At 44.5% G+C, this 13,052-nt stretch overlaps 1 protein-coding gene across 9 annotated transcripts in view; it reads left to right on the forward strand.

The window, feature by feature from the left end:
* LDLRAD3 (low density lipoprotein receptor class A domain containing 3) overlaps window positions 1-13,052 on the forward strand; it is a 157,748-nt gene that overhangs the window by 38,251 nt on the left and 106,445 nt on the right. For 5 of the 9 annotated variants that reach the window (XM_031553506.1, XM_031553508.1, XM_031553509.1 and 2 more), the window contains 2 exons: window positions 3,187-3,303; window positions 4,253-4,409. In XM_031553506.1, coding sequence (XP_031409366.1) covers window positions 4,343-4,409 — 67 coding nt within the window. In that variant the 5' untranslated portion in view covers window positions 3,187-3,303; window positions 4,253-4,342. Of the gene's footprint in view, window positions 1-2,495; window positions 2,674-3,186; window positions 3,304-4,252; window positions 4,410-11,693; window positions 11,805-13,052 lie in introns of those variants that run through there. The other 4 variants (XM_031553513.1, XM_031553515.1, XM_031553511.1 and 1 more) reach the window with 3 other exon arrangements.

Raw genomic sequence — 13,052 nt, forward strand, 5'->3', positions numbered from 1 at the left:
TTTTTTCACCTGAAACAGAGACTTTGCTCACAGGGAGCAAGTGCCTGAATGCAATTTGGGTAATTAACATAGTGGAGGGTTAAAGCTCAGATCAGATGAGAAAGAAACCTTAGAGTGCTGCTCTTCGTGATCAGTCATCGGGGCTCACACCGCATCTCTCTCTCCTCATGTACGACCATTGCCTTTACATTTCTTGCCTGAAGACATGACCATTTCAGAACATGTTGATATGGTGATGATTCCAGCCTCTCCCCAAGGTGGCTGTGGACATTTCCTCTGCTATGTGACCGCCAGCTCCTCCAGCAGTGTGCCTGTTGCACTGGACCAGGGCTTTGCAAGGATCCGGCCTCTGTTGGCAGGAAAGAGCAGAGCATCTCCCATCTGTGCAGGCTGGTTCAAATCGTTCTCTCTTCCACCCACTTTGCTCTTTGCTGCACAGGTGTCCTCTGTGCTCAAAAAACAGTTTTTTTTCCTTCTTGCTTTAATTTGCACTTTGTGAGTGCACCTGTTTGCACAACACTTGAGACAGGCCCATTTGCTCTCGCTGTTCAAGTGGGAGATCCAAGCAATGTCACACGCGGGCATCTGTTGCTCAGAGGAAATGGTGGTGTCAACTTGTCGTGCTTTGCTCCTGCATCCTGTGTAGCAGAGCAGCAGCCCACGCGCAGCTGGAATTCCTTCCTGCCAACAAAAAGCTGCAGTCAGTAGGTGAAATCCACACAGCGCATCATTTGGATCTTTGAAATCAGACTCTTGGGCAACTTGAGTGCTGTGTGACCTTTTTTCATTAGGCTGCCAGACAGAGGTGCATTTTTCTTTTGTGAAAACAAACAAAGAGTCATCTGCCTTCAAAGGATTCATTGTCAAAATGCTTTCCATCTGTGCAGTATTCTGCTTGTTATTTGCCTTTGTCTTCTGTTCCCGAGGGGTTAATTAAGACATGTATTCTTCCTGGACTATTTCTTGACTGCAGAGGGGCTGAAAACACAGATTTGTTTTTATCTATGACAATGTAGTCAGATGTCCTGAATCACTGCTGTTGGAGCTGGAAGCAGCTTGGCAGACCAGCCAATATATCTCCCCCTGAATGCAAGGTTCTTCCTTGAAGGGCACTCCTTGTGTTTTAATCAATATGATATATAGGAGGTTCGATTACTTCCCTTGCTACCTCCCATTTCTCTGCTGTTTACAAATCCTAGAGATAGCTGGAAACCTTGAGAATTGCGTGCTGTGTTTATAGTTTTGATATTCTGAGGTCTAATTCTACTTGCAGTTTTGCATATCAAGGCACGTGCATACAGATTTGTTTTGAGGCTTGCTTTTAGACTCTGCCCAGGATGGGTTGCTTTGCCACAACATGGCTGCCAATGAGCAAAGGATTTTATCTCAAACAGTGAAATTTGACGACATTTCCTGATTCCACAGAAACTTGTATCAAAGTGTTATCTTACTGTTTATGGAGGTAGTGGGGCAGCATCTGAATCACCTGAGTGCAAAGGCATGTATTCGCTCTTGGAGCCTATCTCTTTAAAGGAACAAAAGTAATAATAACTGAAGAGGAATGTTCCTTAAAAGGAGAGCTAAGATGGGCTGTCATATAGGAAACACCAGTCCATACTGAGATGTCAGCCAGCATAAGGCAATGTCTGTGCAAAAATTTCTGCAGCTCTGCCTCCCAATCGTGAAGACTACAGGCCCTACCTTCTGGCTCAATGAGCAATGTGGCAGATAAGGGTGTTTTATCTCCATTGAAAAGATTAATGTCAAACGTGAGGATTAGTTCTCTGCAGCGCAAGAGATTAAGTTTGGATTTTGCAAGCTTTCCCATTATCGGCTTTCTCCCAGGACAATCCCCACAGGCCTGTACCACCCTCCCTGGCTCCCAGATTCAGGGAATGTCCTTCATTCATCTCTGCTTCCTTTTGCTCCAGCTCTGCATGGAAGTGACCATCGTGCTGAGCCTGAGCCTCACGGTAAAGATGTACTGGTCCTGGAAGCCGGCGTGTGCCAGCACCCCATCCTGCTCCAGGGGAACCACAGCAGTTCCCATCACATCCCAGCAGCTGGGATGTAAACTCAGTAAATCCCAGTAAAACTGGGATGTAAACTGAGCAAAAATCAGCCCATACTAATGACTCTTCACCCTGCTAAAAAAGACAAGAGTGTACGAAAACACAGATAGCTCCAGGTCTGTCATGCCAGTTTTTGTTTTGTACCCCACCGAGGCCTGGTCTCTGGCAATACCTCACTCCTCTGGCTGCCATGGCCTGCTCTCCCTCCTGCCAGCCTGGCACAGGTGGTGAAAGCAGTGCTCAGGGTGGATGTAACCGGGGCTACTCGCTGGGCGACCGCCCGCTTAATCTGGTTACTGACCGGTGACGCACTGCAGCCCATTAACCTTGTTGTGCCTGGCTCCCTGACACTTGTGGCACAAATGAGGTGTGACGTGATTAAATGGGACCGATCAGTTTTGCTCACCAGTACAATGCCCACAGATGCCGTGCTGGGGATTTACAATGCAGGGAAGCTTTGAAGTCCATCATTTAGATGTTATGGCTGCCTTTCTCTGGCCAGAGGGATGACTGTCTTCTCCAAACACGCGTAGCTCGGTGGGGACACAGTGAGTCTTCTGGAATCGTTCCTGGCAGGTCTCAGCAGAACCCCGGCTTGGAGGTATGTCTGTGGAGCACAGCTTGTCTTGGTGTGCACCACACGCAAAAGAGGACACACTCACCCCTGGAGAGGAAAGCAGGACTGTGAGCAATACAACTCTATACATGTATTCAGTATTCTAATCATATTTCATTTTCGTGTGTGGGATGAGGAGGGGTGATTTGGGCCAAAATATACAGGAGATTTTTAAAAAGTGCTAACCCATTGTTTACTGGAAAAGGCTATTAGAAAAGGAGGAAGGAGGCAGAAAGAATGAGCCTAAAGATGAAAAGAAAATAATTACATTGGATGGGATACGAAATCAAGGACAATGTTTTTCCTCCCTGCTATCGGCATTTATTTTTGCTAGTAGAGCACTGGGATAAGGAGACTTTGTTCTTCCAACATGGTCAAAACAAATGTAAAATTCTCAGCCTGACGCTGAAAATGATGGATGCCTTTGCAGAAGGCTGGACGCAGGCAATACAGATTTGTATCGTTGTGTTTGCTCATGTATCACTTTCTTCATTTCAGTCCACGTGAAAGAATCCAGAATACCTGCTCAGGGATGCTGCCTGTCAAATAAATACAATATCTGTGAATCAGAGCAGAATGCATTCAGAATGAAATGTCTTAAATCAGCAGTATAACGTAAGTTTTACTAATTGGCTTTGTTAATCAGTAGAGCTTCAGGAATATGTGTGCTCATGTGGGATAGCATGAGAGATCCACAGATGCTGAGCTCAGAGACAGTATGCAAAGGAAAAGGCTCTCTTAGAGAACAGTAACTCAGCCTTCAGCTTCTACTAATTCTAGAAAAGATTTCATGGCCAAACACTTGCTCAGGATTACCTAGCAGAAAATTACACAACTGCCAGCAAAGCAAATAGTCTTGAATAAAGATGAATGAAGCCCCTAAGCCAAGTCAGAAAGCTGTTGTGAACTAATCATTTTTCTGACCTTACCTGCTCTCTAATAGCCATTGGGTAGTGAGTGTCTCAGATAAATGCTTATAATAACTAAACCTTGCGAGATGAAGTGCAGGCAGGGTGAGACAGCTGTCCTCTGGCTTTTCCTCCTGCAAGCTGTCAGGGTGGGATCTTGCTGCCGTGGGATGGACCAGGTGGAACCTGATGGGACTCAACATGCTGCTTTGTCCCCCAGTTCCTCTCCAGTCGTCATCTCAGACGTCCTCGGCCCTCCTCCAAACACATTTGTTGAAGCAGCATCACACGGAGGTCTCAGTCATGAGAGAGGCCTTCCTCGGGCTGAGCACGGCGCTAACGCACTGAGGAGCTGGCATCCAAACTGACAAAGAATAAAGGGAAAGCGATCACAAGGAAGCACATGGGTTAGCTTTTGGCTCATGAGAAGGAAAATGAATGGAATAGGATATCCTTTTGCTTAAGTAATATAACTTGTGCTGGAAAGGGATGCCAGCACTCTAGTATTGCCAGGGCCAAGACTTTTTGGGCTAGTCTTGCAGTGCAAAATTGTTTTCCCATTCCTGGTTGAAGAATCCGTTATTTTCCTCTGGATGCAGGTTAAATTTAAAGGTGTCTTCTTTATTTTTAATAGCTGTCTTTTTTTTTTTTTCCAGTTGCCTGCTTTTGCATTTCTCTGATGTTTCCTGTGGAGATATTCCTCGGTGACTCCTTGCAATGACACTCATGAAGACAGACTGTTAAATATGAATCACAGATGCTCTGAAGAATTCCCTGATATTGCTACCAAAAGGGAGGTAGAGGAAGTAAGAGGTAAGGGCAAAAAATAATGTCATAGTAGAAGAGTTTCTTTCATTCCTACATGCTGCAAGAAATAATTTTGTTAATGGAGTGTTACAATCTTTTGAGAGTGTCCCTCTCTCAGAAGGATTTCTTGGAATCTCGTAAGTGCCTTTGGTCGGCCTTTGCACACAAGCCATGCATCTCTTGTGTGGATGACATTGAAACTCTGGCTCCCGCTTCAGATCAGAAGGACACACCCTGAGCATTGGTTTAACTCTTTTATCTTTTATTTGGGAAAAGACAGCGACGTCTACAATAACATGCCAGACAGAAGTTGGCCTGAGCTAGTGATTCAGAATTGTCTGATTTAATAGCTGCTTGTTTGTGTTCTTGTCTCGCTTCCTGCCACGTGCTTTAAAGGATTTTAACAGACCTGAAGTGGTATCAATTTATTAACTCCTTCTGCCTTCATACAACATAGAAAAAAATGATGCCTTCTTGCATTCAAGTGAAATGAAGATAGATTTATCATGCTGGACTGATAATATTGCCAGGATCCCTTTCACTCTAGACAAAATACTTCTACAACTTTTTTCCTTATTTTTGAGCCTTCAACTCTGCTTGCCATAGGATTTTCCCAAGTTTATTCTTCTTTTCCTGTGGTTTATAATTCCGACTTATTGTACAGGATAGGAATTTATACTTAAACGCATTCCTAAGCTGGAGCTTCCATCTTGTGCACAAATCAGAGTAGGAAAGGCTGTATTTTAAATGATACCTCTTAGCTGGTTTGGGTCCAATCTACTCTTGCCTCACCACATCTCATTGCTATTTAGCAGCTCTCAGCTGCAGTTTAGCCATTAACAGTGTCAAATTTAGAAAGAACTGACTGGCTCAAACATGAGGTGAGGGTTAATAAAGAAAACTCCTGGTTTTGTGCCATCCCAGCAGGTCCAGCTGCCAGAATTTCTAACAGCTGTGCTAGGGCCTCACATCTTCTAATGTCTACAAGCTCAGAGGAGCAATCCCTGTTTATATCACAAAATTTTTATAGTCCAGTCCAAAGAAATTCTTATACAGTGCTCTAGTCACCCTTAAGAGGCTTCTAACAGTACTCTGAATAAATAAACACTGAGCAGTTAACAAATAACCCAAATCAATCAACTCAGTGGCCATGTAAATGCAGGAAAAGCACGTGCTAGGTGTTCGTGCAACATTTAGTGCAAGCCTGTAAGTGTAATACAAACAGAAATGAAACTATTTCATGGGCATTAGGACCAGCTACTAAAAAATGAACCTTTTGGACTTTGGGACATTTTGTTTTCAGATCCAAATTTGCAGTGGTTTTATATGAAGTTCCAAGCCAGTGGAAGCTTCCTTTTTTTCTTAGCTCAGACCTGAGTCAAGCCTAAGATACACTTGTTCCATCAGGACTGATTCAAATCTGTCTCAACTCAAGCAGAATGATCCTCAGGGATCTAAGTATGTGCTGCCAAGTGTGGGGACATACAAGGCCTTCACTGTCTGCACAACCCCTGTTGTTATGCAGCAGTACTCTAAGAGTCTTCTGTATCTGCTCCTACCCTACTGTAAAACTGGAGCATCAACTCCTCTAGTAGTGACGCTGTGGCCTTTCCCTACATGCATGAAAACTGTACCCTCTCTCCTAATGTCAGCTGGACAGTTTCTTACATGAAGCCTTGCCATCCATTTGTGCACTGTGAGCTTTATCACGGTCTCTAAAACCTCGTGAGCTGCTTTGCTTCTGGAAAATGGACAAATGTGGCTTCTCTCTTAGTAAGACAGGACAGCACATTTCATAAACATAATCTGCCCTGTTCTGTAGCACACACCTACTCCTTTTGTTTGACAGAGAAGTTTTTGCAGAGGGAGAGAGGCCAGCTGACACTAGGCCAGGAGGATCTGCTGGCCAGAGAGCTTTAGGCATGACTGCAGCCACTGGAGATGCTGCTTTGTGGAATTGTCTGCCCTGCTGATATACCCAGCAGCCTCTGGATCTGAAAAGCCCTTTATGCTTCTGGCATGTGAAACAAATACTAATGCATGTGTAGGAGAGGTCACTTTGGATTTCCATACAGATAGGTTTTCCTTTTTTTTTTCTTTAATGAGATTTCAGGAGAGGGCAAGGGAAGGTGGCTGGTGGAACATTATTATGGAGCCTGTAATTGCTTATATAGCTTTCTAAACTGCCTGCACTAAGAGGAGCATGATGAAAGGGAGGCAAAGGGCTGCTGCTCTCTAGAGCATGGTGGGGAAGGGCAGGGATACACGAGGGCAAGGGCTGCAGGAATAGAGAAGGGCTCTTCTGACATTGTATATGTAATCTAATCTAGGCCATAATCATTTCCTACTGGCTCAGCATCAGTCACATTGTTAGTCACATTGTTAGCCTAATACTGAAATAAGATCATACCTGCCAGTGACATTTGCTTTCCTATCCGGCCCATCTACGTACTGCAGTACTTCCTGGTTCAATTCATATGGGACCGACAATCTCAGTTATGTCAATCCAGACATAGCAGAAAGCTTTTGCTGAGCACTCCCTGCAGACCCAGGAAACCATCACAGTGAGTGCTTCATTATGCCATTGCTCTCTTGTGTAAAATAAGAACGAGTCCGTGCTATGATATGGGGTCTTATTCCCTTCCTTCATCCCACATTGATCACAAACAACAAAGACTAAAAAAGTATGCAAAGAATATCCCATATCTAAATCCGTGCTATATCTGCACCCATACTGTGTGCAGTGTGGGTGGGACAACAGGTATGGCAGGACAGATTTGTTCAGCTGTTACTCCACTTCCTCTGTTGACAGTAGGACCGCAGGACGAAGTGCTGCTGGCCCCTGCATTGCACCTCTGGCCATAGAAGCTTGTGTTACGGTCTTACATGTTCAACATGCTTCAGTCAGCAAGCCTCAGTCTTCAGGAGTTGTGGCAAGAAATGAGGGGTGTGCTTTCCTCAAATCAGCGCTGGTAGTACCATCACACTACAAGCATCAATGTTTCCCCCCTTTTCCCATGCTCTCAAAATGACATGTCATTAAGAAGTCCTTGTAATAACCAGGCACTCTGTCACATTTCAGAAAATTGAAGAAACCTGGACAAGTTCCTGTGCAGGTCATAAATTTCTACTGAGCCTCTTGCACTTCCCAGGATGCCAACTACTTGTACCCCACTACTACTAACACTGCTGCAGCACTTCCAGCCAGCCAGCCAGCCTCAGCAGCAGAAGTCATCTGAGCAAAGAGAAAAAAAAAAAGCCCCTCTTTTATAGCGAACACAAAATGACTGCATTCGCAATTTTTAGAATACTAGCTAGGTTTCCAGATAGAAACTACAAACACTCTATAGATGCCCTTCTCCCGTCATCTCGTTGCCTTGCATTTTAGGAGGGCTTAGAAGCCATAAGTTGGGCTCCTTTTTCATCTCTTATCTAATCATGGAGTCCTTTTGTGAAAGAGACCATCTTTCAAGCTCGAAGGAAGCTTGTCTGATTAAGGATCTCAGGGTTCAATTCCAAAAGAATGAATTTAAGATCTGACATTCTGAAAATGCAGTTTTAGCTTAGGTCTTCTTTTCCCATGAAGGTTTTAGCATCCTGGCTATTCCATTCCCTCCTAGCCTTGAATTTTTAATGACTTCTCTGCTTCTTGCCGCATTTCCTCTGCGCTGTCTACAAAGGCATATGTGTGAGATAGCACAAATATTTTGAGAAAATGTTAAAAAAAATAAATCCCACAACACACACACACATAAAAAGAAGCTTTCATGATGTGTTTCTTTCATGACCTAGAGCAAAAGAGACACTCTGCTTTTAAAACAGGTGTTGAACCAGAGGCATGAGTTAAACTGTCAGGCCCTCAGGTGGCATAGATAGCTGGTGTAACATTTTACGTTAGCTGGGGATCTACACACATAATGTAGTTTTATGGCATTTTCCTGCAGATTATACCAAATTTTTATCATCTGGACATATTGATTTGCCTTTTGTTATTTATTTGTTAAAGCCTCTTTAAGGGCAATTGGAGTTTAACTGCTGTGGTCCTGCTAGAGGATGCGTATTGATCTGGGCATTCATTTATTGATTATCTACTTTACTGCCAAATAATCCTTTCTGTTTGCCTGTCTCTGCCTACTTTGGATTCTGCAAGCAGCCTGGAAATTTCACACACTGCCCATTATATGAAAGAAAGGTATTGATATGCTAAACTGTGCGGGAGGTGAGCGGAAGGAATGGGAACCACATAATCATCATCTTGCTGTCCTATGTTCAATCTGTGATGACTTATTTTGAAATCATTAGCTGAAAATATTGGCATTAGGCAATGAATAACATTCACATCAAAGAAAGAAAATTACTTTTTTAATTAAAAAAAAAAAGCATGCAAACACAATGGATTTCTAATCAGTCCCTCCAGAAAGTTGGAAGGTCAAGGATGGTAAAACTGAGCTGAGGGGTGAGAACGAGGAGTTCGCAGACAAGAAGACTTCTGTCTGGGCCTTATAGCTAGAACATGTAACTATGGAATTGCCCACTTTATATGTGTATGTATAAATATGTCAAATGGCAGTGATGCACTTTCTTGAAAGTGCTTTTACTTTGCAGTTGAATCTGGCAGTGTGGCCTTGTGTGGTCTACAGTAAAGGACTAAAATGTAAACTAGGCATCGTTACCTTTCACTGCCATGTCTGGTTTCAAACTTTGTCCTTTGTATCAAAGTAGCTGAAACTGGGTGTTTGCTTGGCTTGAGGAAGTGATGTAGAGATGCAGAATTGTCTGGACACACCAGGACAGCCACATGCATTGTGGGTGTGAGGGTGGGAGAACTGCACTGAAAATGTACCAGATGTGGAACCCTGATTGGAGTACAGTGAAGAGAAGGGAAAACAGCTGTGTCCTCCCTAAGTGATACAGCTCAGGGGGGATCCTGCATTTTCAGCATTATCAGGGAATAAATAGATGTTATCTGCTAATACTTGACAGTTGCCATCAGAGTGGGCAGAGCCCTGAGCTAAGCCCCTCATCTTGCTATGAAGCAGTGCCCCAGGATGTGCTGCTGCTGCCATGGTGCTCCCTGCCATGGCTTTGACAACAGGGGAGAGCCCCAAAGCAAGTGCAGCCTGTGGGGTTAACTGTGGAGCCATTGTGCACTAGCACAGATGCAATTAATGCTATGGAAGGACAGAAGGATAAGGCTGAAACTGTGAAGCAAAGCACCAAAATGCCTGTGGCAGAAGAAAGAGGAGGAGAGGAGCCTTTGCTCACCCCAAGTCCCACAGTCATGAATGAGGGATGGCAGAGGACAAAGTCTGTCAGAGCCTGGAGTGCTCTGCTGGAGCACAGGGAGAGTCCCTCCACACGGGCCTGAAGGAGGGCACTAGGCAGGAGACACAGAGAACAACCCTGCACTGCCAAGAGTATGCACAAATTGACCTAGCATGTCTTTTCCATCTCTGCTTTCTGAGTCAGAAAGAGAGAATGCCATTACAACCACAGCGCAGGCCAAATGAGAGCTGCACAGCAGGGGGCTCTTTGCAGATGGGTGATACGCGAAGAATAAAATGAAAATGAATGAGCCAGAGCTCCAGGGCCTTCTCTCTCCACTGGAACAGAAAGCCCAGCAGCTATTGTAGAGCAAGCAGTGCTATAGTTTCTGTGCTTCTTCTACCATGAAGAGCCCACGTTCTGGCAGGAGAGGAAGAGGATTTAGTACTTAAGCTAGCTTAATTTGTACCAGCAGAACATCCCAGATTGGGTCTGTCGTAACACACTTTCTCTGGATACTCATTAAAACCTTTTCTGCACACAGAATACAGAATAGGCCAGCTCTGCAGAGACCAGTCCTCATGCCAGCCATGCTTGTGCCTTGGGCGCTGTGAGCAGCGAGCTGCTGGCAGCAGGGAACCAGGGCTGGTGGAGCTCCTGGGGCCTCGGCGGCTCAAGGACAGTGCACCAGTGTGCCTGCTTGCCTCCCGCTGCTAGGGGCTCAGCAACCCATGGCGTTCAGGGGACAGGGAAGCTTGTCTCACTCTCTTTTTGGCCTTTGTCATAGTCCTATCTGCTTTTCTGAGAAGGTTGACGGTGGAATTGTGTCTGGAAGCTGTTCCTGACCTTCGTGATGAGTGCCGTAGCAATGCACACCATTTTTACATGTTAATATGTGAGAGAAGCATAGAAGCGATATGAAGGAATCTGAATGCCTATTATGACTCCTCCTTTGAAAACTGATCTCTAACTCTCTTTTCTAAAGAGAGCAAGGTCACAACAGTCAGGAGAGCTTCAAGCTTGGTGCAGAGCTAAGGATCAAAACATTGCAAAGCCATAATGGAGATGAATCCTAACGGATAGATGGATATAGGCTGATATTCTAGTATGCCTGTTTAACTTGATAAATGTTAATGATGATGACAATTTTACAAAAGTATTTGCATCTATGTTTATCATTTTGCTGCAGTGTATTAAAAATGGAATTACTATTATTTTGAATCCATCAAAAAGCTGTTGCTAAGCATAGTGCCAAACTCTCTCCCTTTTTAAGTGGTAGTCAGTCATATACCAAATATTGCAAAGTATTATTACATTTTTTTATCCTTAATTAACACATTCCTAAATTTTCATCATTATCAATCCTGTCACTGGGTCTGACACATGTAAATGACTGGAAATAATTCCGTCAGAGCACTATTTCCAGACTGAAGCCAGCAAGTTTAGACTGCATCTTTGCAACAGAGAACAAACTTGATGCCAAAGGCAGATATCCTTATACTACTGTTAACAGAGACCTAAATATTAACATAGGGTTTGCTGAGAGAAAACCTGATTTATTCAGAGACTGGGAAGTTTATAAATTGGAGGACCCAACATTTCATAATATTGCAGGGGAGGGCAGAAGGTAAAGCCGCTCTTGGACTTGCAAATCCAGCAGCAAAAATCCCACATCTTTTAGAGCAGCGAAGGAAGTACCAGAAGCTTTGGTTAGCAGCAATTGTGCTGATACAAATGAGCCTCCTCTGACAAGCTTGGCTCTGCTGAAAATTTCCCTTTCTAGCCTTCAGTCGTCATGCACAAAGCTACAATGAGTGGCTTTCTCATAGTGGATCTTGCCAAGACCACAGGCCAAGCACAGCTCTTCATTACTCTGGTGTAATTTACTGTGAAGCTAATAGAAGCAAGAAAGGAATCTTTTTTTCAGAGTATATTCCCTTGTTTGCTGGTACCCCACGTTACTTTTAGGCATTCAGAGTCCAACCACATTCTGAGCAACCTAGAATTTTTCACTTATCCTTCCAGCATCTTCATGGTGTGGGTGGCCTCGTTGGGAGCCAAAGCATGGGCTGACATGAACGACTTCCTCAAGGCCACACAGTCTGCAGAAGAGTTGGGATCGCATCTTGCTTCCAGGTACGAAGCCAGAAATCCAACCAGGTGGCAGTTCATAAGGGGAAAATCAGAGTACTTCACACTGCCCAGAGATTTGTGGTCCTGCTCCATTACAGATGTTGAGGCCTCTTATCTTGCTTGCTGGCTAGTGGAGTCTGGGGTTTGCCAGTGCTCATACACACCCCTCAGAACTGCCAGCGTACACAGAAACAGGCTTTACTGAGAATGCAGAGTAGACTGTGGTGATCCAACATGGAGCTCAGCTACACCTGACCAGCCCCTTTCATCTGCTTTCCCCTTCATTTTCACATGCTTTTACTTCTTTGATCTACATAAGTCCCTCCCTATCACACTCTTTGGTCTTTATCCAAAATACTGCCTAAGATCTTACATGTTCCAAAAGTGCCGTTCCTGCTGCATCCCATGAGTCCCATACATAGACAATGGCCACCGTTAGTTAGCAAGGCACGTGGGAGATGGCTTCGTGGTTGACTCATCTCAGCAGGCTTCACACCACGGAACAAAAAGGTCTAATCAGTCTTCTCTGATATGCTTTGAAGCAGCCTCTTTGGTGTGCTCCATTTTCATTGGTAAGATGATTGGGGGTTCTCCCTGGGTCTTTGTGTTTACAGGGGTTAGATTTTAATCATATCACCTGCGGGTTAACAATGAGGGGCTGAAGTGCCACTAACTAACTAACTAACTAAACTAATACAGACTAAGCTGTCCTTTAGAATGATGCAGAACTCTTACCAATCTCCACAAGCAGCTCCAGCTTTATTAAATACCAATTGAAAGAATTCTGCATAAACGGTATTTCTGCACAGATGAGCTGAGCAGTTTTAGAAGCCATTTAGCAGCTTTTTACTGCTACAAACCGGCTTTAATTCTCAGCTAAAATAACATATGCACTAAGCCTTTCTCTTCAGCTATTAAACACAGGCTGCAAGCTTTTGAAAGAGCTGAACTTTATTCTGCAGGCATGCAGATCCACTTATGCACTGCCGCACGCGGGGGAATACTTTACAACCAAGAGGTACCGCTTAATGAAGAGACAGCGATTTGCCCATAAAAGCGGGACGGCTCACGAGCTAAGGCGGCTTTCTGAGCTCTCGGTCATTATATACTTAAAACGAACGCTGCTTAGAAGAAGGCCCGCTCCTCCTGCTGCTGAAGCCAGTTTCAGCGATTCCAGTTTCCCGAATGCCGTGTGTCGGAGCTTCACGAGGGTGCCGAGCGCCAGAGCGCAGCTCCCACAGCGCGAGCCGC

The sequence above is a fragment of the Meleagris gallopavo genome, chromosome 5, assembly GCF_000146605.3.
Source record: "Meleagris gallopavo isolate NT-WF06-2002-E0010 breed Aviagen turkey brand Nicholas breeding stock chromosome 5, Turkey_5.1, whole genome shotgun sequence".
NCBI classification, from domain to species: Eukaryota; Metazoa; Chordata; class Aves; order Galliformes; family Phasianidae; genus Meleagris; species Meleagris gallopavo.